Consider the following 23,129-nt stretch of genomic DNA (forward strand, 5'->3'; position numbering starts at 1 on the left):
CAATTAGCACGCCAGTGCCAAACGTATTTTGGTTAAAATTGTAAAACAATAACCACGGAGGCTCCCCCCTAAAATATTATCTGAACGTCACAATACTCACCAAGTACACTTCATTATGTAACATCACGTGGAACAAATGTGTTGGCAACCGGTTGATTCATGATTCTAGAGATCCGGGTGGGCCACCAGGCTGTACTTGCCCAAGACACACCACAGGAAATGGTGCCCCTACCACCTGTGTGCTTACAATATAGCATTCATTAAAAAAACACATTAGAGAAACACTTGACAAGGCATTAAGCAGGAAAATGTAACAAGGCAACTCAAGTTTAAATTAAAAAAATAAGCTTAAGGGTGTCCAAACATTTTGCACGTCAGAAAAAGATAGGGAAAAGTATTTCTCACATGATGAGATGTTTTGATATGATTTGATTGTAGTCAATTAATATTTATATGGATACACTATGAGGGGAGCTGCTTCAGTTGGACAGGAGTCAACCGTGTTCCATCCAACAGTTAGATATAACCATTTGTATATAAAAGAGAGTGAGAGAGAGAGAGAACAAATTGAGAGAGAGAGTGAGAGAACAAATTGTGAGGGACAGAGATAACAGATCGAGAGAGAGAGAACAGATCGAGATAGAGAAACAAAGAGAAATAAATAGAGAAATAGATAGAGATATATAGAGAGAAATAGATAATTAGATAGAAATAGATAGAGAGATATAGAGAGAAATAGAGAAAGATAAATAGAAATAGATAGAGATAGATAGATAGAGAGATATAGATAAATAGATAGATAGACAGATATAGAGAAATAGAAATAGATAGAGAAATAGATAGAAATAGAGATATAGATAGATAGATAGATAGATATAGAGAAATAAATAGAGATATAGAGAGAGAAATAGAGAAAGATAAATAGAAATAGAGAGATATAGAGATAGAGATATAGAGAGAGAAATAGATAGAGAGATAGACAGATATAGAGAAATAGAAATAGAGACATAGATAGAAATAGAGGTATAGATAGATATAGAGATAGATAGATAGATAGATAGATAGAGAGATAGATAGAGATATAGATAGATAGATAGATAGATAGATAGAGAGATATAGAGATTGATGCCGCCGTATTCTGTCGTGCCACCGAAAACGAGTGCTGAAAGCACAACGGAAAATACAGAGATTCAAAGTGACCAAAACACACCTTATTACTTTAGAAAAGAGAAATAGGAAATGGAATTTAAAAAAAGAAAAGAGAAATAAAAAAACAAAATAAGATAGAAAGTAAAATTTGAAAAGAAAGGAAAAGAAAAATGAAAAAAAAAAAAGTTTTTCTCTTTTCTCTGATTCTTTTCTTTCCTTTTTTTTGACTATTTTCTTTCTTTTCCCTGACTTTTCTTTTTTATTCCCGTTTTCCTTTCGTGTCTCTTTTTCTTACTTCTTCCCTACTTTTGATTCCTTTTAAAACCAAAATCTTTTTTTCCATTTTTTTAGTGATAATTCTCTGTTAAAGGCCCGGTAAATATTGGAAGAAAGTGGGTTCTTTTTGCTACCTTTCATTCTTCCTCAGACAGCGACATCTAGTGGATAAATATAAAACACTGTCTCTTAAAACCAACAGAATGTTTTTATAACCGCTGTTTTTGTGGAAAACCCGGATTTTAGCCCAACCTTAACCGGACCCTAGCTTCAAGAGACCCCTGATTATTTTAGTAGATATATGGGGAGCCGCTTCGATTGGCCAGGAGTCGACCGAGTTCCATCCCACAAAGTGGTCGGATGCAAATATTACTATAGATATTTTTGGGGCCTCTAAAACAATGAGCGGCCCTCAAATCGCCCGGATCAAAATAAAGATCTCCATTAAGCGTGGAACCCTAAAACGATATCGGGATACTTCATTGCAACACTTCATCAGGCACGATACGACACGATATAATACGACAGCAATTAACTATGAGAGAACCTTGGAGAACTAAATCATACTCCCTCTCACATAGCATTGTACTCCCACACAGGCAAAACTATACCCTCAAACAGATACAGGCACAAACACTATACTCTCTCATATGCTGGTATACTCTCATTTACAACACTATACTCTCACACATCACATTATACTCTAACACACACTACTATGCTTTCACACACATACGAATATACTCTCTTACATGTACTACAATACACTCTCACACGAACACTACTATACTCTCTCATGCACGCACACTAAAATAATATCACACATGCTACTATACTCTCATTTACAACACTATACTCTCACACATCACATTATACTCTCATACACACTACTATGCTTTCACACACATACTAATATACTCTCTTACATGTACTGCAACACTCTCTCACACAAATACTACTATACTCTCGCACATGCTACTATACTCTCACACATAGCATTATACTCTCATACACACTACTATGCTTTCACACACATACTAATATACTCTCTTGCATGTACTGCAATAATCTCTAATACACGCACACTAATATACTCTCACACATGCTACTATACTCTCATTTACAACACTACACTCTCACACATAACATTATACTATCATACACACTACTATGCTTTCATACACATACTAATATACTCTCTTACATGCACTGCAATACTCTCTCACACGCACACTACTATACTCTCACACATGATACTATACTCTCATTTACAACACTATACTCTCACACACACTACTATGCTTTCACACACATACTAATATACTCGCTTACATGTACTGCAATACTCTCTCACACAAACACTACTATACTTTCACCTATGCTACTATACTCTCATTTACAACACGATACTCTCACACATAGCATTATACTCTCATACACACTACTATGCTTTCACACACATACTAATATACTCTCTTACATGTACTGCAATACTCTCTCATACACGCACACTAAAATACTCTCACACATGCTACTATACTCTCACACATAGCATTATACTCTCACACACACTACTATGCTTTCACACACATACTAACATACTCTCTTGCATGTACTGCAATACTCTCTCATACACGCACACTAAAATACTCTCACACACGCTACTATACTCTCATTTACAACACTTCACTCTCACACAGCATTATACTCTCACACACACTACTATGCTTTCACACACACTAATATACTCTCTTACACCTACTACATACTCTCACACACAAACTATTATACTGAGAGGAACTCCAGTTTTGCGTCAAACTGTTCCAACGGATCAGCACGCGTTGCTATGGTTACCAAAAGTGAGTATAGCAGTGTGTATGAGAGAGTATAGTAGTGTCTGTGCATGGGTATGACTGCACATGTATAAGAGTATACTGTATAGTCCAGCACCTCTGAGAGTATGATGTTGCATGTGAGAGCAAGTAAGATTTCCTTCTCAAAGGGCCTCTCTCATAAACAACACCCTCGCGCCTTTTCAGCAGGAACTGGATCCCGGTTTTCATTTCTCCTGCAGCAAAGCGGGAACGTTGATGTTCCACCCGATGGCTTGCCGGTCGAAGCCGCAAGTGAAGAGGTTGCACGTCTGCGTCTCTTCGTTCCAGGCCGTGCAACACACCATGCGTCTGTGCCCCTGTCGGCGCACCGTTAGCGTTAGCGCGCTAGCGCCACCTAGGCGGGGGTTAGCGGCGCTCGGGTTCCTACCATGCGGTTGCTTCGGGGCAGGCGGGCCAACCGGACGCCGCTGGTGTCGAAAAGGCGGACCTGCCGGTTGTCGTGGGGGAGGGCGATGATCCTCTGATTGGCCGACACGCTTAGCCTGGAAGGTGGAGATTTTTGGGTTCAAGGGTTAGCGCGGAGGTCTCTCCGTTCGATAGGCCTTTTCAAAACATGTCATGTTTACTTGTTTGTCCCTTAATCACAACGAGTCTCAACAGATTATTACAGATTACATACGACACAATATAATGCGACAGCAATTAACTATGAGAGAACCTTGGAGAACTAAATCATACCCCCTCTCACATAGCATTGTACTCTCACGCACGCAAAACTATACCCCCAAACAGATACAGGCACAAACACAACTATACTCTCTCATACACACACAAATACACTCTCACACATGCTACTATACTCTCATTTACAACACTATACTCTCTCATGCACACACACTAAAATACTCTCACACATGCCTCTATACTCTCATTTACAACACTATACTCTCACACATAACATTATACTCTAACACACACTACTATGATTTCACACAAATACGAATATATTCGCTTACATGTACTACAATACTCTCTCACACAAACACTACTATACTCTCTCATACAGGCACACTACTCTCTCAAACACGCACACTAATGTACTCTCACACATGCTACTATACTCTCATTTACAACACGATACTCTCACACATCACATTATACTCTCATACACACAACTATGCTTTCATACACATATGAATATACTCTCTTCCATGTACTACAATACTCTCTCACACAAACACTACTATACTCTCTCATACAGGCACATGAGTATACTCTCTCACATGCTACTCTACTCTCATTTACAACGCTATACTCTCACGCATAACATTCTCTCATACACACTACTATGCTTTAGGGACTATTGTTACACCATCCCCTGATTGAAAACCTACATGAGGGCAAGGGAAAACTTAAAAACCTCAACATGAGGAAAATGAAGATGGGACTTCACTTGAGGTAATCCGTCCTTCCAAGTTATCACCTTATTATTACACTGTTACTACGTTACTGTTATATTATTACCGGGTGGTTATCAGAAGCAGGATTAAAATAGGATCAGTCGAGTACTTCAACATCTGCCATTGAGTGATTGACATGGATCAATACATGGGCACATTTTATTAAGATTTGTTGAATAATTGACCATGAATTTAAATGGCGTGTCATGTTTGTTTTTTGGGGGTACCTCTAGCAGCAAAATGGCAGACATTTTTTTTTCTTCCTCAGTGTATTTCTTTAAAGAACTGAGAATGAGTGAGAACAAAATATCAGATAAAAGGAAAAAAGGATAAATAAAAGGAAAAAGGGGGAAAATGCAAAAGGGAAAAAAAGATGAAAACAAGAAAAAATGAAAGAAGAAAGGAAAATGTAAAATAAAGAGAACAAAACAAAGGAGATAGCTATAGAAAACTGAAAAAGTGAGAAAGCAAATAAAATGGAAAAAAGGAAAGAAAAAAGAAAAAAAGCAAGAAAACAGAAAAATATAAAGGGAAACAAAGAAAAAACAAAGAAAAACAAGGAAAGAAACCACAAAAAAAGAAAAAAATAGAAACAAAGAACAAAAAAGGAAGATGAAGAAAAAAAGAGGGAAAAGAAGTAGTAAAAAAAGGTAAGAATAAAAAAGAGGAAAAGATAGAAAACGAGAAATATGAACCCAAAATAAGAAATAACGAAAAAAGAAAAGAAAAGGAAGATGAAAAAAAAGAAGAGGGAAAAGAATAAGTAAGAAAGGTAAGAAAAGGAAAGAAAAATGAAAACTGGGAAAATATAGTAAACGAAAAATATGAACCCAAAAAAAGAAATAAAGAGAAAAGTAAAGAAAAGGAACATGAAGAAAAAAAGAAGAGGGAAAAAAGAAAAGTAAGAATAAAAAAGAAAACGAAAAATGAAAATAAAGAAAAAGAAAATGAAAACTGGGAAAAGATGTAAAACGAGAAATATGAATCCAGAAGAAATAAAGAAAAGAGTAAAAGAAGATGAAGAAAAAAAGAAGATGGAAAAGAAGAAGGTAAGAATAAAAAAGAAAAAGGAAGAAAAATGAAAATAAAAAGAAAAATTAGAACTAGGAAAAGATAGAAAATGAGAAATATGAACCCAAAAGAAGAAATAAAGGAAAAAGTAAAGAAAATATAATATTATTATTATTAAGTTATTTCAAATAAATGGACATTTCTTGACCAACAAGAATATACGAGACACTTAATAATACACACGTGTACATTATGATTGATTTATGACCCACTGATTGATTGATCTTCATATGAATTCTTTACATATTTGGTGGGATCTCCGTTGAGTTCAAGACCCCCGATATAAATCCTAACTATGAAAAGACCATCTCGTCACACTGTGGCGCTATTTCCACACTTCCCATGAGCAGGAGGGTTCCGGTTCGATTCCAGAAAAATCTGACGGTTTTTGGGTCTCCTACCTGTTGACGGCCGAGTCGGTGCGTATGGTAGCTATGGGCGACCTCATGTTTTTCAGGTCCCAGACTTTCACCGTGCGGTCGTCGCTTCCCGAGACCACGTTGTCGCCCGCCGTGAAGACCGCCGAAGTCACCGTACTGCCAAACATACAAAATCGACTCACAAAAATGGTTCGGATTGACGATATTTGCCACAAAATCATTGCTAGAGTCTAGCCAAAGTATAGGCTTCTAGCTCTAATCCTGAAACTAGTTTCTAAGAATCAACAACATGTGAGACACGGTCGCGAAATGAAACCAAATGATTTCAACATTTTCCAACAAATAGACTGAAAAGTAAGTCTTGCAAGTGACTGAATAAGCCTATGTCTACTTAAATGACCAACGATGACAGAGTAAACCCTGTGTGTCATTAGAACTCAGTTTAAAAATGCAATCTAACAGGCAGACTATGGAACACACTAGGCAGGTGCAGCATAAAGTTGTGGAGTTCAAAAGCGGGAACGGGATACAAGAAGATTTTGCAACATTTACACACATTTCCTGGAGCACTGGTCGAGCGATGACATCCAAATGGAGGGAGCATAAAACCACTGGAAAACTACCAAAACCTCGGAGACAGAGATAGAAAGAGAGCGCATGCAAGAGAGAAAGAGAGAGAGAAAGAGAGGGAGAGAGAAAGACAGAGCGAGAAAGAGATAGAGAAAGAGAGAAAGAGAGAGAAAGAGAAAGAGAAAAAAGAGAGAGAGAAAAGAGAGGGATAGAAAGCAGGAAAGAGAAAAAAAGAAAAAAAAGGAAATTGAGAATGAGAGAGAAGGCGAGAAGAGAAAGAGAAACAAAGGGACAAAACAAAAGGAGAGAAAGAGAGAGAGAAAAACAGAAAAAGAAAGAAAGAGAGAGAAAGAGAGAGAGAAGGCAAGAAAGAATGAGACAGAGAAAGAGAGGGAAAAAGAGAGAGAGAGAAAGAGACCAAGAGAGGGAAAAAGAGAGAAAGAGACAAAGAGAGAAAAAGAAAGAAAGATAAAGAAAGATAAAGAAAGAAAGAGAGAGAGAAAGAGAGGGAGAGAGAGAAAGAGAGAAAAAGAAAAAGAAAGAAAGTGAGAAAGAAAGAGAGAGAGAGAGAGAGATACAGTACAGCATTTGTGAGTGGCACATGGCTTTGGCAACATCTAGTGGGCATATTTCAACCTGCAGCTGTTTTTTCTCTTGCGCTTCGTTTTACCTCAGGAGGTAAAGCTCTCATCTTGGGATCAATAGGTCACAGGTTCGATTCCTGGCTCCTCCGTGCTATATGTAGAATGTCCTTGGGCAGGACACTGAATCCCTAATGCCCCCAATAAGCAAGTAGTTGCCTTGCATGGTTGACGCTGCTATCAGTGTGAGTCTGAGTGTGTGTGAATGAGTAAGTTTGAAGCACCTTGTAACGCGCTTTGGGAGGTCAGTGACTTGAAAAGCGCTATATAAATGCAAACAATTTCCATTTCAAAATGTCCGTCCCGAACAAGGAGAAAACTAATCAGAGCAGCAACCAAGGGATCACATTGGATGACCTGGCAGGCAAACATAGCTAGGGTGGGACAAGCTGTACGTAAGAAAACTATTAGCCATACTCTGCATAAATCTTGAAAAGTGGAATGAAGAAATCCCTTTCTGTAAAAATACCATTAAAAGGCTCAATTGACGTTTGCAAGAAGCCATATGGGAGACACAACATGTGGAACATCTGGTCAGATGAGACCTGGGCTGAATGCAAAGCATTACATTAAGCGTAAGAGTAACACTGCACATCACCCTAAAATCACCCCCTCACTGTCAAACATGGTGGTGGCAGCATCAGGCTCTGGGGTTGCTTTTATTCAGCATGGAGGGGGGGGGCACTATTTTTGCAACACTTACTTTTCAGCCTTTTATACATTTGGTTTCTTTTCACAATTGTGTGTCACATGTTGCTGAGTATTTTGTTTAAGAAATGTGACGCCTAAAATATGGCAATACGTCAAAAAATGATCAGGTATCCAACACATTTTACACGGCCCTCTAAAGGCAAAACTGCAGTTCGACTGAATGTATTCACCAGAGCTTCTCTCCAACCGTTTAATTCAAAGTGACAAAAGACGAAGAACTAATTACGGACTACTAAGTGAGGCAGATGCTAGAGGAGAGGGCCAAATCTTGCTAGGCGCCTCTGACTTTGCAAGGAGAGAGGAGGGAGCGAGCAGTCCACTCCCCCCCATTGTCGGACAAGGTAATTTATTAAAAGGTTGATTAAGGTTAACGCGTTTTTGCAAAGGGAGCGCCGGGAGGGGTGGTGGGGGGACTACCCTGCTACTTAATAGCTTCTCTGTTGCCTTGCTGACAGCTATGGTCAAGATTTTTTTCATTTTTTGTGGAGACTACACTTGGTAAATGGACTCCATTTCTATAGCGCTTTAACCGGTCACTGAAGACAACCCAAACGAGGGGACAACTAATCAGAGAAGCGACCAAGCGGACCATGATCGCCTGCAGGCGAATACAGTGCTTTGAAGACCTTCCAAAGGGCTTTACCATTCAAACACACTAATATCAAATTCATCCTTGCAGAAAAATATGTAAAATACAATCTTTAATTTAATCTAAATTTGACAAGGTACCAGGTAAGGCTTCGAGTTATTGTCTCACCTGTTTTCCAGCTAAGATGCCCCTTGTATACTCCTTTGCAGGCATGTGATGGAAAATAAAAACCTATTTTTGTGTGTTCCAACGAAAAGATTTTATACATTTGACTATAAAGGATTTTATATGATTGACTACAAATGACATGTATTCATTTTAAGGCAATAAAGATATTCACTGACTGGGCTGTTCAAAATGCATAATATTTTGTCTCGGAAATTTTGATAGCAGGACCCGTGGATTTGCTGACTGTTAGGAATTGAAATATTAAAATGTACTGTTTACCAAATTGTTCGAATCAGTTATCTGACTCCATTAACCAAACACAACCTACATTCACTTTGATAGAAAATATGACCAAGAGACCGGTATTTCCACACGGGGGCAGATTCAATTTCTTAAACAATTTAACTTAGTGAACTCCATCTAATATGGCCGAATTAGACAAATTCGTGTCGCTCGAGTCTCTGTCAAGCCTCTTCTCTCGATCTTTTTCCTTTCGTCTCTCGGCCCACGTCTTTTCCGCAAGCTGGTGTGCCGGCTTCTCCCATGGGCGTGCCAGGGAAGGCCCCACGTGGGGTCCACCATGTCGGAGAAAAGCGTCCCGCTGTCTGGACCAAACAAAACAACTTCTCCAAACAATGCCTGCCGTTCTGCGTCAGAGTCCTGTTATCAACAGAACTAGACAAAACATTCCTCATTCGGCTCAGCGTGACCTGTCATTGAAATTCAGCCTACTCGGTGAAAATTTTAATTGCACTCAATAAATGTAACTTGTATTCAATCGTATAAAATCTTGTATAGTCAAATGTATAAAATCCTTCACGACGCAGAACGACAAGGCGCTGTGTTGTGGGTTCGTTGGGTAGAAACAACTGCTTGGCACGCCCACGGGAGGAGCTGAGACGCCATCTTGTGAGCCAATAAGAGAAAGCTTAAGGACTTCAGAAGGAGGTTGTGTTTGGTTAATGGAGTCAGATAACTCATTGGAGCAATTAAGTCAACGGTACATTGTGATAGTTAATTCCCAACGCAACTTGGATTACTCGAGGTTTGTAGCATTTGCAGTAATTATTTGCGGTAAGCAGGAAAGAAAAGCATCAAAATGAAAGACTGACTCGGTGTGTCCCTGAAAGACGTTGACGGAGTGTATGGACGGGTCTCGGAAGTCCCAAAGTCGGAAGGTTGTGTCCCTGGAGGACGTGACCACCAGGCGCTGGGTGGGATGCGTGCAGCAGTGGGTCAGCTCTTGGTCGTGACCTGGGAAAAACAAAAAATCCTCAGTGATATTTTGGCGCCATCTGGTGGCTCACGTAGTAATTGCCTAAATCCTCACCAGTGAGCGTGTGCACAGGTTCAGCCGTCTCCACTTCGTAGAGGTTGGCGGCGCGGTCCCAAGAGGCCGTGACCACCTGCCGGCCGCCAACCAGCCAATCGGCGGCGATGACCACGCCCTGGTGGCTTTTCAGGGTTGCCGTGGCGACCCGCACGGTCGGCACCTCGCCGGGGCCTTCCCCGCCCTCGGTCTCGCCTTCCTCGCGGTCTGAGGAGTCCTGATCGTCCTCGCACGGTGCCTGATGTCGAAGGAATAAAGAAAAGCGCATCTAGGGCAGGAGTCTCACATTTGCGGCCTCAACGTGAAAGTTAAAGGGACAGTGTGTCATATTTCAACACAAGATGTTGCTGTATTGTGTCAAAAACGAGGAATACAGAGCACAAAGAAGATTGCAAACGATCCAAGGTGCCATAAACTTAACATTTTAACAAATAAGAAAAACATTTGAAATAAGTGAAAGGGGAAAAGTAAAAGAGAATAGAAGAAAAAAGAAAAACTAAGAAAGAAGCAAGATGTAGAAAAAGAAAAAAGGATGAAGAAAAGAAAAAAGAAAGGTGAAAAAAAAGAAAAAAGAAAGAGAAATAAGGATAAGAGGAAATAGGAGAAAAGAAAACAAAAAGGGAAAAAGAAACTACAGAGACCCAAAGTTTTAACACATAAGAAAAACATTTAAAATAGGTTAAATGAAAAAGGGAAAAGAGAAGAGACAAAAAAAAAAAACTAAGAAAGAAATAAGGGGGAAAAAGATGTGGAAAAGAAAAAAGAGGTGAAACAAAAGAAAAAAGAAAGAGAAAAAGGCAAGAGAGGAAATTAGAAAGGGGGGAAAAGGGAAACAAAAAGAGAAAAATAAAAAGGAACAGGGAAGAAAAAAATAATAGAAAACAAACAAAAAGAAAGAGAAACGGGGAAAAGAGGAAATAGGAGAAAAGGAAAGGGGAAAAAGGGAAGAGAGGAAATTAGAGAAAGGGGGGAAAAGGAAACAAAAAGAGAAAAAGAAAAAATGAATAGGAAAAAAATAATGATAAAAAACAAACAAAAAGAAGAGAAAATAAAATCAAAAAAAGGAAAGAAAATTAAAGAAATGAAACTAAAAAAAAATACAATAAAAAAATAACTAAGATAGTAGAAAAAAGGTAAAACAAGATTCCTGTTATTTGGAGGCACCCATAGCAGCAAGGTAACAATAATGTCCGCTCCTTATGTTAGGTTAAAGATATAAAATTAACGTTCATATATTTTATGTAATTTTTCCTTGTCATCTAAATCAATAGTATTTTAATAAGTGAAGTTTTCTTTACCACAAGGGGACGCTAAATAACACAAAGCTAAGCAACCCTTTGACACTTTGTGTGATTAGGGGTTAACAAATAAACTTCACTTGATTTGACACAGTCCATTTAAATTAAACTCAAGCTGATTATGGATTATTTCATTACTGATTGATACATTTTCATATTATTCCATAAAGTTTTTAGTAGGGGAAAAATTTATATTTGACAACCGTTAATGTTTTTATCAGAGCTGAGACCGTAGCGCCGGTGGCCCCCTAAGTCATTTGAGTTTGAGAACCTGTATGGAAAAAAAAAAACTTACAGTGACATCTGGTGGTGGCTGGGGGGCAGGCAGTTGCACCATGTAGCGCCAGATATGCGCCGTCTGGTCGCCGGAGGCTGGGGGCCAACAGGGGGACCCGTTAACAAACATTTGCATTCGACAGATGAAATGCGTAGAGATATACAGAGATCCCTCGGTTTTCGCGGTTAATGGGGAGCAGAACCGTCCGCCAAAAGTGGAAATCCAAGTAGTGTGAGAGAGACAGAGAAAGTGAGAGAGAGAGAGAGAGAGAGAGAGAGAGAGAGAGAGAGAGAGAGAGAGAGAGATGAAGAGAAAGAGAGAAAGAGAGAGAGCTAGAGACAGAGACAGTGCGAGAGACAGAGACAGTGGAAGAGAGAGAGAGGGAGAGAGAGTGAGAGAGGTAGAGGGAGACCAAGAGAGAGAGAGAGAGAGAGAAACCAAGAGAGAGAAAAAGCAAGAGAAAGGGACCAAGAGAGAGAGAGAGAGAGAGAGAGAGAGAGAGAGAGAGACCAAGAGAGAGAGAGAGACCAAGAGAGAGAAAGAACAAGAGAAAGGGACCAAGAGAGAGAGAGAGAGAGAGAGAGAGAGAGAGAGAGACCGAGGGACCGAGGAACCGAGAGACTGAGACACCAAGGGACCGAGACAGAGAGAGAAAATGAGTGAGAAAAAGACCGAGAGAGAGAGACCAAGAGAGAGAGAGACCAAAAGAGAGAGACCGAGAGAGAGAGAGAAAACAAGAGAGAGATAGAGAGGGAGAGAGAGAGAGAGACCAAGAGAGAGATAGAGAGGGAGAGGAAGAGACTAAGAGAGAGACCAAGAGAGCGATAGAGAGGGAGAGAGAGAGAGAGAGACAAAGAGAGAGACCAAGAGAGAGAGAGAGAGAGAGCAAGAGAGAGAGAGAGAGAGAGAGAGAGAGACAACAAACAGAAGTTGAATTTTAGATAAGTCAATGGTTTTTCTTAGCGCCCCTTGATTAAAAGCCTTGCCAACTAAGAGAGAGAAAGCGAGAGAGAGAGAGAGAGAGAGAGAGAGAGAGAGAGAAAACAAATTGAAACAGATTAGATTTTAAATCAGGTGATGTTTTTGGGGGTGGCCTTTTTTTGGCATAGTTTGTAAAAGCCTTGCTAACTTATAGAGAGCAAGCAAGAGAGATGCATCACTCTGTCGGCATGACGACGGCACAGGACACAAACTCTTCTCGCCGAGATGCAGAAGGCGGCAGAGCAGGTGTCCGGTCACAATACAGTATGAAAAATGCTATGATATGAATTGACCGATAGGCATCAGAGATCTCGAGTCTAGAGGTACTGACCAATCGGCTTGAATATTGGCCGCCTGAAATATTTTTTCCGATTTTTCTTGATAGTAAAGCGTGAAGTAGCGAGGGGGTCTCTGTATTATGTTCTTACCTGTGAGGGCCATCTGCTCAGTGGGGTGGAACTTGATAGAATTGACTGTAGAGGAGAAATGATTCAAATGAGTTTCATAATACTTTCCTCAATATCGCTTCCAAATATGTCACCTGATCCTGCATGGCCACCGTACTTCAGCAGACATTTACCAGTCTCGATACTCCAAAGAAGGGCCGAGTGATCTGGAAGAAACCCCCCCCCAAAAAGACCTCATTACATGTCTATTTTGGGTGCGGGGGAGGAGCTTATACCTGCAGAAGCGGTCCCGAGAACCACAGGTTGAGTTTTAGTCACGCTCAGGTCCCAAATTCCGTCCCGGTGGCCCACGTATTCCTTCTGCAGGTGGCAAAGAGCTCTTGAACCCGTGGTGGCTTTGAAGCTGGAGACAATCTGAAAGGGAAAATCGGTTACAATTTATATCTATATATAGATATATTTATGCATAGATATATCTATATAGAGATGGATATATATATCTTTCGTCGAATCGTTCGCTTCAACACACGTGTTTTCCTTGCCTTCCCGGTCTACCGAAGAATTTCTCCGCCGTTTTTTCGTGCCGGAATTATTGCCGTTGTTGTTACTTTCTGCATTATGTTTCGACTTTTTACTGACACTGAAGAAATTACCGATTTTGTGTTGATTTTCACCTTGACTCGACGACAATCACCACAACAATGACGTAATCTCAAAGCAACGAGATCTTGTTTGCCACGAAATCTCGAACCGCGAGACCAAAACAACAATGGCGGATCTGCCTGACAAAAAGTTGGGAGTGCGGTAAATCTTTGTTAAAAAAAAAAAGTAGTCGGGTAATAATGACATTTTTGTGTCAAAAAAGTTGCGTCCCGGGGACGCACGTTGATTTGACACAATGCGTCCCCAGCAAAAATGATGCGTCTAGGACACAGGGACGCGGGCAAACGAGAACACTGTAAGTTAGAGCTAAATAGCATTCCGACATTTTTTTTGAATTGTCTTTTGGTATATTTGTCTGCTTCCTCGCACAATCTGTGTTGTCCCTCTTTCACATATTGTTCAGTTGGTGTGAAGCACATTGTAAAAGCGCTTTGGGAGGTCTTCATTGACTTAAAAAGCGCTATATAAATGCAGACCATTTCCCATTTTTTCCAAAACTCTGAGATTCGCAGCCAGTGGTCGAATCTCGGGCAGCACGGCGGCACAGTGGTTAGCGCTTGTGCGGCACAGTCCATGTCATGGGAACCTCCTGCGTGGGTTAAAATCCAGCTCCAGACTTCCTGTGCGGAGTTTGTATGTTCTCCCCGTGCTTGCGTGGGTTTCCTCCGGGCACTCCGGTTTCCTCCCACGTTCCAAAAACATGCATTTCAGGTGAATTGGCCGGTCCAAATTGTCCCTAGGTGTGAATGAGCGAACGAGTTGTCTGTCCCTGTGTGTCCTGCGATTTGGCTGGCAACCAGTTGAGGGTGTCCCCTGCCCACTGCCCAGAGATGGCTGGGATGGGCTCCAGCCCCCCGCGACCCTACTGAGGATAAGCGGTACGGCTAATGAGATGAGATGAGATGGTCGAATCTCTTTTAGGACATTAAGAAGTTTAGCTCAGCTTCAGTTTGATTTTTTCCAAACTCACTCAATCCCCACGAACTGTTCTATACGTCAAAGATGTTTTATGAGCGCCGATGCGACCGTTTCTAAAAATAAGTTGCGGACTCAAGGTCGGACGGCGCTTTCGGGAGAGAATCCGAGCATGTGATTAAGAGCACGCACGGGACATTACCCGCCATCGTCCTCCTCGTAAGTCCGGAGACGGGACGCTCTTTAAAAGAGTACGATTGTTAAATATAGCAAAGGAATGATGAGACTTTCAAATAGAACAGGTAACTCTGGAAATCAAAGGTGGGCAATTGACAGCCCGTGAGGCTTTTTCATCCGGACCGCCAAATAAATGTGGGAAAAATATAATGACAATATATAAAAATTAATAAAGTTTTTGGAAGCCAATTTTGTCCCTGTCGTTGCTTTCTGTATCCACAGCAAAAACACGACGACAGAAATACTACAAAAATACCACAAAAAATAAAAAATATATTACTTTGCTTTCATCCTGAAAGAAAAAAATAGTACAATTCAAGAATACTGCTATAGAAATATGAAAACAGAAATACTACAAAAATAAAACTAGTAATGTTACAAAAATGTTTAAAAACACAAAAAATACTACAATGGAAATACTACAAGATACCACTACAAGAATACGATACAACAAAAATCCTACTACAGAAATATTGTGACAGATAATAACATTAAAGAAATACTACAACACAAATACTACAAAAATACTACAAAACTACAAAAAATAAAAAATATATTATTTTGCTTTCATCCTGAAAGAAAAAAAATACTGCAATTCAAGAATACTACTATAGAAATATGAAAACAGAAATACGACAAAAATAAAACTACAGTAACGTTACAAAAATACTTAAAAACACAAAAAATACTACAATGGAAATACTACAAAGATACCAAGACAAGAATACTATATAACAAAAATCCTACTACAGAAGTATTGTTACAGATAATACTACTAAAGAAATACGACAACTAAAATACTACAAGATACAACTACAGTAATACGACAAAAATACTACCATGGAAATACTACAGAATTATGACAAAAAATACCACTATTGAAATACTACAAAAATAGTGAAATGGAAATACTCCAGACGGATTATACAATACCACAAAAATACAAATACGGCTATACTACAAAACACTACAGATATACTAAATAAATACTACAAAAATCCTACAAAACTACAAAAAATAAAAAAATATATTATTTTGGTTTCATCCTGAAAGAAAAAACATACAATACTCCAAAAATACTACAATAGAAATACTACAAAGATACCACTACAAGAATACGATATAACAAAAATCCTACTACAGAAATATTGTGACAAATAATACTACTAAAGAAATATTACAACACAAATACTACATTAATACTACAAAAAGACTACCATGGAAATACAACCGAATTATGACAAAAAATACCAGTATTGAAATACTCCAAAAATACTTCTACACAAATACTCCAAGACAGAAATATTACAATACCAAAAAATTACAAATACGGCAATACTACAAAACACTACGGATATACTACAGAATTACTACAATGGAAATACTAGAAAACACTATCGCAGAAATACTAGAAAAATAAAACTACAGTAACTAAAAAAAACCTGACTGCAGATATAATACAAAAATGCTAAAAACTACAACTACAGTCATACTTCAAAATTAAATATCAAATGCAATTCTTAAAAACGAATAAGATATAAAGAAATCCAACATTCATAAATGTAAAAATTGGATGTTTCCAGGATGGGCCCTAAATCCAAATAGTTGCCCACCCCTGTTGTAAATGAATTACAGTCAGGGGGGCGGGTAGTGTTTTGTCCTTGCTCAGAAACAAAGCGCCATTTGACAGCAACGTTCGCAAATATTTGCTCTTTTTTTTGCACAGGATATAAAAAAAAAAAAGAGGAGGCAAACGAGAGAAGCGGAATCGATACCTTACTCGTTGAGGCTTTGTAGGTGGTCTTGAGCTTCTGCGAGAGTTGGCTGGTGCTGTGGCTGGCTGCAAGATGACGTCAGGGGTTCACGTTGACGGATGGATAGAAACATAGTTCGTATGTTGATATAAGCGGGGGAGGGGATGTAGTAAAACACACACAAAAATTTTTGGACTATGGCCAACCCAAATGCACAAGTCCCCAAACAAGTTAGGCACCTCGACACCCAAGTTGGTCATGCTTTCGTCCCACCAGATGAAACGGGACACAAGAAAGCGGCCATGTCACTAGGGTCAGGGTGACACGACACTCTTCACTGGTTTACCCCTGCCGCATCATACGGGTGCCCTGCCCATCCCTTAGAACGCGTCTAAACATCCCACTATCCTTTTACAACACATCTCCACTCATTCCCATCACCAACAAGAGCTCTAGCTTCCACTAGATCTAGACCTCTTTCCTGCAGTGCACTCATAACACCATCCATCCACGTCAATCGCGGCCTTCCTCTAGTTCTCCTTCCATTGACTTCTGCTCTGTAGATCCTCTTCAACATTCGCTCCTCATCCATCCTCTCCATGTGTCCAAACCAAACGAGTACTCCCTTATCCACACGCTTGCTCGGTTCCACTACTACTCCAGTTCTGTCTCTCACAATTTCATTGTCACTCCTAACATACTCCTTAAACGCTTCATCTCAAAAACATTTCATTTCCTTCTCAAATCTGCGTTCAGGCTCCAAGTCTCTGCACCAAACAACACAGTCGGAGTATTCGCCATACTCTCTTTTGAAAAAAAAAATATATATATATAAAAATGAGCCTTTATTGTAGTTGTTTATAATCAGGAACTCATATTATATTTAGATAAACTATCATAATCGATATTGAATTAATAAACGTCGTTGATAAAAACTATTTTTATGATTTGAACAATCAAAATGATGTGGAAATGCACGCCATGATTACATTTTGTGCAGAATTGCACTAGGCCTTTTCGTAAATCTCCTCTTCGGGATCAAAATAGATTTACAATCCTGTACCAATACACGAATGTATTCATATTTCTGGATTATGATGACCTCATACATAGAGTCCATTTGAAAATCTATCATTAGAAATACAAAAACCTGATTCTACGCCGTTGAGTTGATACAATAACAATACAATAACATGGCATGAAGAAATCCCGCAGGAAATACCTCACCTTTTGTTTTCAGGGCTCCCTTGGAGGGATCTCCTCCCTCCACGTTCTGTCCGTCGCCAGTCAGACGTTCGTTCAGGGAATCCATTTCCCGACGCACTTTAACGTGAGCAACCACACAAAACTTCAGTCCGCAAAACAGCGAAAACACACGTTTCGAAAATTCCGGACCAACTGCGAGCCCTCACGTTCAACATTTTCGATGTAGAGGTTTTCAAACTCTCGCTCGATCTGGCCGAACAGGTCCAGGAGATTGTTGCGGAGCGAGTGGGGCAGCTTGGAGTCCTAGAAATAGGAAGAAAAAAAATACAATAAACGAGAGAAAAAGGTCATGGTTTCCTTAACAGTTTAGCCTGGGTATGCTAAGCTAGCTCCATTGTAGCCAATAGTTACTAGGTGACCACCAGAAATAACACAAGGAGAACAAACATCTGCAGGTGACAGCTATGATCCAGAGCCCGTGTCCCATATCAACAAATACACCATTTTTAACAGTTACCCAAGATCGTTGAGGCTCATTTTGACCTTCATCTTTTTCATAAATGATGGTTTTAGAACAAGGTGCAAGTGGTTCTTTAGTAAAAATGTCACAAAATACTGCAAATGAAAAGTTACTGGTTGTACAATATTTCACTTAAGCGAAGTGGGCGTGCAAAATAGAGAGGGAAGCGTGCTGTGCAAGCAGAGATCCGCCCAAACAAATTGCGCTGTGTGCGCTGCTGGCGTTTTCTGGTGTTTACAGTTTGTTCTATGGGCTTTTATCGTAAAGTGTCTCAACAGTGAAAATACATTATTTAATGAGCTACCATGTAAACTATTGGTGTTACAATTTGGATGTAAATTGTAATTGAGGCTGTGCCCTTTAAAAACCAGACCAAACTGTATTTGTTACCAACACTACATTGGCTTTACACATACCAATCTTGGTTTACAGAGAATTTTTCTCCAAGCCATATTTACCCATGAAAAGAGCCATAAAAGACTCGCAAGACATAGGTTTGCAACCTCTGAGTTAGCAGAAGAAGGCTTGTCATAAAAGCGATAATTCAAAACTGACGTGCAAGTTCTTCACGAGGTAATTTTTTCTAGTTTTGGATGTTTGCAAAATATGACCATGTTTCTTTTCCACACCTCATATTAGAAATCTTCTTTTATTTCTTGATAATAGGATGTGATTTTTGATTGTTAAATTTTGTATATAGGTCATGATTTGTCTTGGGAAAAGTACTACCGGTAGTCAAAAATCTCTAAAAAGGCCACGCTCAAATCAATAGTTGACATCTCGTGCCGTCCTTGTTAGTAAAAACTTTAGAGTAGTGATGTTGTTTATAATGAAAATAAATATAACACTTAAAGCTTGTCTCTCTCCTGCAGTTGCTTAAGAGTGTCAAGGCTCATTTTTGTCATTTTTTTTTTGTCCTAAATGACGGTTTCAAAACAAGGTGCGAGCAAAGTCCTTTAGTAAAAATGTCACAAAATACTGCAATACGGACAAAATATAAAATCTTGTTTTATTAGTCAATGTAGACGATTTCAAATATCTATTTCCAAATATTTTTGTTTCTCCTTCCCTGTATTACGATTAAATACGATCCGTAATAGAGCATGAACAATGAACCCCACTCAACAATCATTAAATTATAGAACATACCATTGATTCCATTATCACCATTATGACTCAAGTCAAGTCATGTTTATTTGTGATGCCCTAAATCCCAAGGAGTCTCAAAGGGCTGCACAGACCACAGATTATTGCAAACCACAGACTATTATGACACCATCCCCTGATCTAAAACCTACATGAAGGCAAGGAAAAACTCAAAATATGTCAAATCAAATCATCTGTATTTGTGACACCCTTAATCACAATGAATTTCAAAGGGTTGCACAGACCACAGATTATTGCAAACCACAGACGATTATGAAACATCCCCTGATCTAAAACCTACATGAGGGCAAGGAAAAACTCAAAATATGTCAAATTAAATCATCTCAAGTGTAACTGTTTTTTAATTTAGTTGAATGCAATTTTAACACCCAAGTAGGTGCAACCCATTGCATTCGATTAACTGGCTTGAATGCAAAAAAAGTAGATCTTAAAGGGACAGTGTGTATTAGTTGGTGCCCCCTGGTAGTAAAGAAAACCTCTCAATTCTTTAGAAAAAAACAATCCTGATTTATATTGACTGCATTTTTCTTTAATCAAATGCTTTTATTTTAAATAACATGAGGCTCACATCGAGGATGCGAAAATAATCGTTGGCCATCTTCCTGCCTCCAACCTCAAAAAGGCTGAGCAAAAAATGAAAAGTGAAAAGGTGCAGTTTGGTCACTTTGGGTTTCCGTAGTCTATGCTTTTCAGCCCTCGTTTTTGATCGCACTACAGAATATGCTGACATCTAGCGGCCAAACCGTACACTCTAACCCTTTAATATTGGTTTAATAATCAGCATTGGTCTTTCAAAATAAAAAACAAACAGTTTTAAATCTCCAGATTATTTTTCCAGAATGCAAACACTTGAAAAAAAATGAAATGGGAAAACAACAAGCGACTATTATGTGTACAAAGCTGCTTAGCTATGACGCTAAAAATGTCAGGCTGGGAAAGTGCATTCCGAAACTCTCTAAGTCCGTTTTAAAGCAACAATTTGACCTAAAGAGCCTTAAAAGCTAAATAAAATTGTTATTTTTTTTAAAGCAAGCCACACACATAGACATAATTCAACAAAACCTCCAAACCTGCTCTCCAATTTCCCAGCACATTTCAAATATCTGTGTGATGTTTGATGATTTTATCATACTTATGGAATAATAATAATGCCAGAGCCTCTGTCCCAGATCAATTTAAATATACCATGTAAAATATAGAGTATTGGGGCTCTTTTTAGTCCAACATAATGATTTTAAAACAAGGTGCAGGCAAAGTTCTCTTGTAAAAATGTCACAAAATAAAGCAAACAAGAAGGATACCAACATATTTGGAGAGAAGCAAGTGCTTGCGCTGTGTGAAAAGCTCTGCCTATCTATAGATCTCAATCAAATTGCTCTGGGTATTTTGCTTGTGTTTATAGGTGTGGGTGTTTACAGTTTGTTCTGTGGGTTTTCACTATAAAGTGTCTCAACAGTTATATATATACTGTATATTCGGCTTACGTTTAAAGAATTCATTAGTGACGTACAGCCAGAACGAATTATGTTGGTTTGACACAGTAACTGTTTCTTATATATACTGGACCGAACCTTTGGTATTATCAGTGTTGCTTTGGCTTTGCATTGTTTAGAGTTGTGAATACACAGTTCAGATTTGGAATGGTGCAGAAAAAAAGCGGAGGTCTTATTGTATCTCCAAGCCAAATGTACTCATGAAAAGAGCCATAGGTTCCCGACCCCGACAAAAGTGAGAAGCGACACTAGGAGCATTTTTTAGCGTTTCCGCAGTAGTATTTTTGTAGTATTGCTGTATTGTTTATGTAGTATTTTGTGGTATTACATAAGATTTATTTTTGTAGTATTTCTGTAGTGTTTTGTAGTATTTCCACAGTAATATTTTTGTATTATTTCTGCTGCGGAAATACTACAAAATGTATTTCCGCAGTATTTTGTAGTATTTCTAAAGTGATTTGCAGTATTTCCATAGTAGTATTACTGTAGATGCATTTTTGAAGTATTACTGCACATATGTCAGAGTCAAGGCCCGCGGGCCTAATGTGGCCCGCGAGAGGGTTTTACCTGGCCCGCGTGACGATATCAATATATTATTAGATCCAGCCCGCAGGCCGCTGCAAGCCAGCAGCCCGCAGTACGCATGAATACTACATTTCCCACAATGCAACGGGGACGCGCCGAGCGGGAGCAAAGCGGTAGGCGGTTTGATTTATTCAGCAGTCGATCAGCAGCAGTCATTAGCATAACAGCAAAAATTAGCCCACAGATACCCATCAACAATGGCTAAACGGAAGGTGGACACTGAAAACCGGGGCTTTCAAACAAGGTGGGAGTTGGAGTACATGTTCACGGAGGTAGCTGGAAAACCTGTGTGTCTGCTATGTGGAGAAAGTGTGGCGGTGATGAAAGAGTATAATATTAGACGGCATCATGAAACAAAACACACGCCTCAAACAAGTAATGTAGAGTTGTAGTAATACAGTACTGTATATAAATGTATGTAAATACAGTAATAATACAGTAATGTTTCCTGTGCAATTACACATTTGAAGTTTTTACTCCGTTCAAGTTTAAAAGTTAAATATGCACATAAAGAAGGTCTTGTTTTTTGTTGTTCCCCTCGGGAATTTTAAAGCTTTATTGTCTATGTTGACTATGTTGTTTTTGTTTGCCGACTCTGTCCTGGGAGTGTTTCTTGTTTTTCGGCTTTTCATGGAAAATAGATCTTGATGTGGACAACAGTCTTTTGATAAAATTGTCTCCTGTTTAGCAGAGAAAATGACTTTTGATTGTTATTATTTGTTAATCAGTAATTCCTTTTTTTCCACACTAACCCAGAGAAAGCCCAGAAAGGAAAGTCAATGTACATTTGAGCAGGACAGATGAGGTCCAGTGTGTTGATTGCTATTGGTTTTAAGTAACAAGAGATTTTTGCACTTTATTTTATTGTATTTCGAGGCAATATTTCTTTTTAATAATTTCAGATGATTGAATGATAGAAAACGAGTTGTTGTTATGAGATATGTTATGAGTTTTTTATATAAAGGACATTTGTATTTTGTGCCTGCTGAAATTAAAAATGACTGACAGAGTCATAAGAAAATATTGCTTTATTTATACAATCATATTGTAATATATTTGTTGTGTTTTCAGAAGGTTAAATCTTGGTTTCAGTAAAGATTGGACAGTCCAGCCCTCGGCTTGTAGCCAAATGTTTTATTTGGCCCTCCGTCCATTTGACTTTGACACCCCTGTATTACTGTAGTATGTATGTAGTAGTATGTATGTAGTGTTTCTCTGTTGTAGTATTTCTGTAGTAGTATCTTTGTGAGTTTCTCTGTTGATTTTTTTCTGTAGTAGTGTTTTTGTAGTATTTTTTGCCATTTTTATAATAGTTTTATAATAGTATATTTCTTGCATTTAATTGATAATTCTGTAGTAGTATTTTTGTATCTGTCCTGCAGTATTTCTGTAGCGTTCCCGCCATATTTTTGTAGTATTTCCATGGTAGTACTTTAGTAGATGTAT

At 38.9% G+C, this 23,129-nt stretch overlaps 1 protein-coding gene across 2 annotated transcripts in view; it reads right to left on the reverse strand.

Annotated features, from left to right (window-relative positions):
• Nucleotides 1–1,887: 1,887 nt before the first annotated feature.
• Nucleotides 1,888–23,129, reverse strand: part of LOC148348811 (WD repeat-containing protein 37-like) — a 28,346-nt gene continuing 7,104 nt past the window's right edge. For both annotated transcript variants that reach the window (XM_088322059.1, XM_088322058.1), the window contains 12 exons: nucleotides 18,125–18,221; nucleotides 17,940–18,035; nucleotides 16,734–16,798; nucleotides 13,419–13,557; nucleotides 13,278–13,349; nucleotides 13,165–13,209; nucleotides 11,774–11,850; nucleotides 10,181–10,418; nucleotides 9,963–10,104; nucleotides 6,193–6,327; nucleotides 3,688–3,802; nucleotides 1,888–3,616 (listed from right to left, as the gene is read on the reverse strand). In XM_088322059.1, coding sequence (XP_088178185.1) covers nucleotides 3,485–3,616; nucleotides 3,688–3,802; nucleotides 6,193–6,327; nucleotides 9,963–10,104; nucleotides 10,181–10,418; nucleotides 11,774–11,850; nucleotides 13,165–13,209; nucleotides 13,278–13,349; nucleotides 13,419–13,557; nucleotides 16,734–16,798; nucleotides 17,940–18,035; nucleotides 18,125–18,221 — 1,353 coding nt within the window. In that variant the 3' untranslated portion in view covers nucleotides 1,888–3,484. The remainder of the gene's footprint in view (nucleotides 3,617–3,687; nucleotides 3,803–6,192; nucleotides 6,328–9,962; nucleotides 10,105–10,180; nucleotides 10,419–11,773; nucleotides 11,851–13,164; nucleotides 13,210–13,277; nucleotides 13,350–13,418; nucleotides 13,558–16,733; nucleotides 16,799–17,939; nucleotides 18,036–18,124; nucleotides 18,222–23,129) is intronic.

This window comes from Urocampus carinirostris, chromosome 18 (genome assembly GCF_059441175.1).
Source record: "Urocampus carinirostris isolate Australia breed hairy pipefish chromosome 18, RoL_Ucar_1.0, whole genome shotgun sequence".
NCBI classification, from domain to species: domain Eukaryota; kingdom Metazoa; phylum Chordata; class Actinopteri; order Syngnathiformes; family Syngnathidae; genus Urocampus; species Urocampus carinirostris.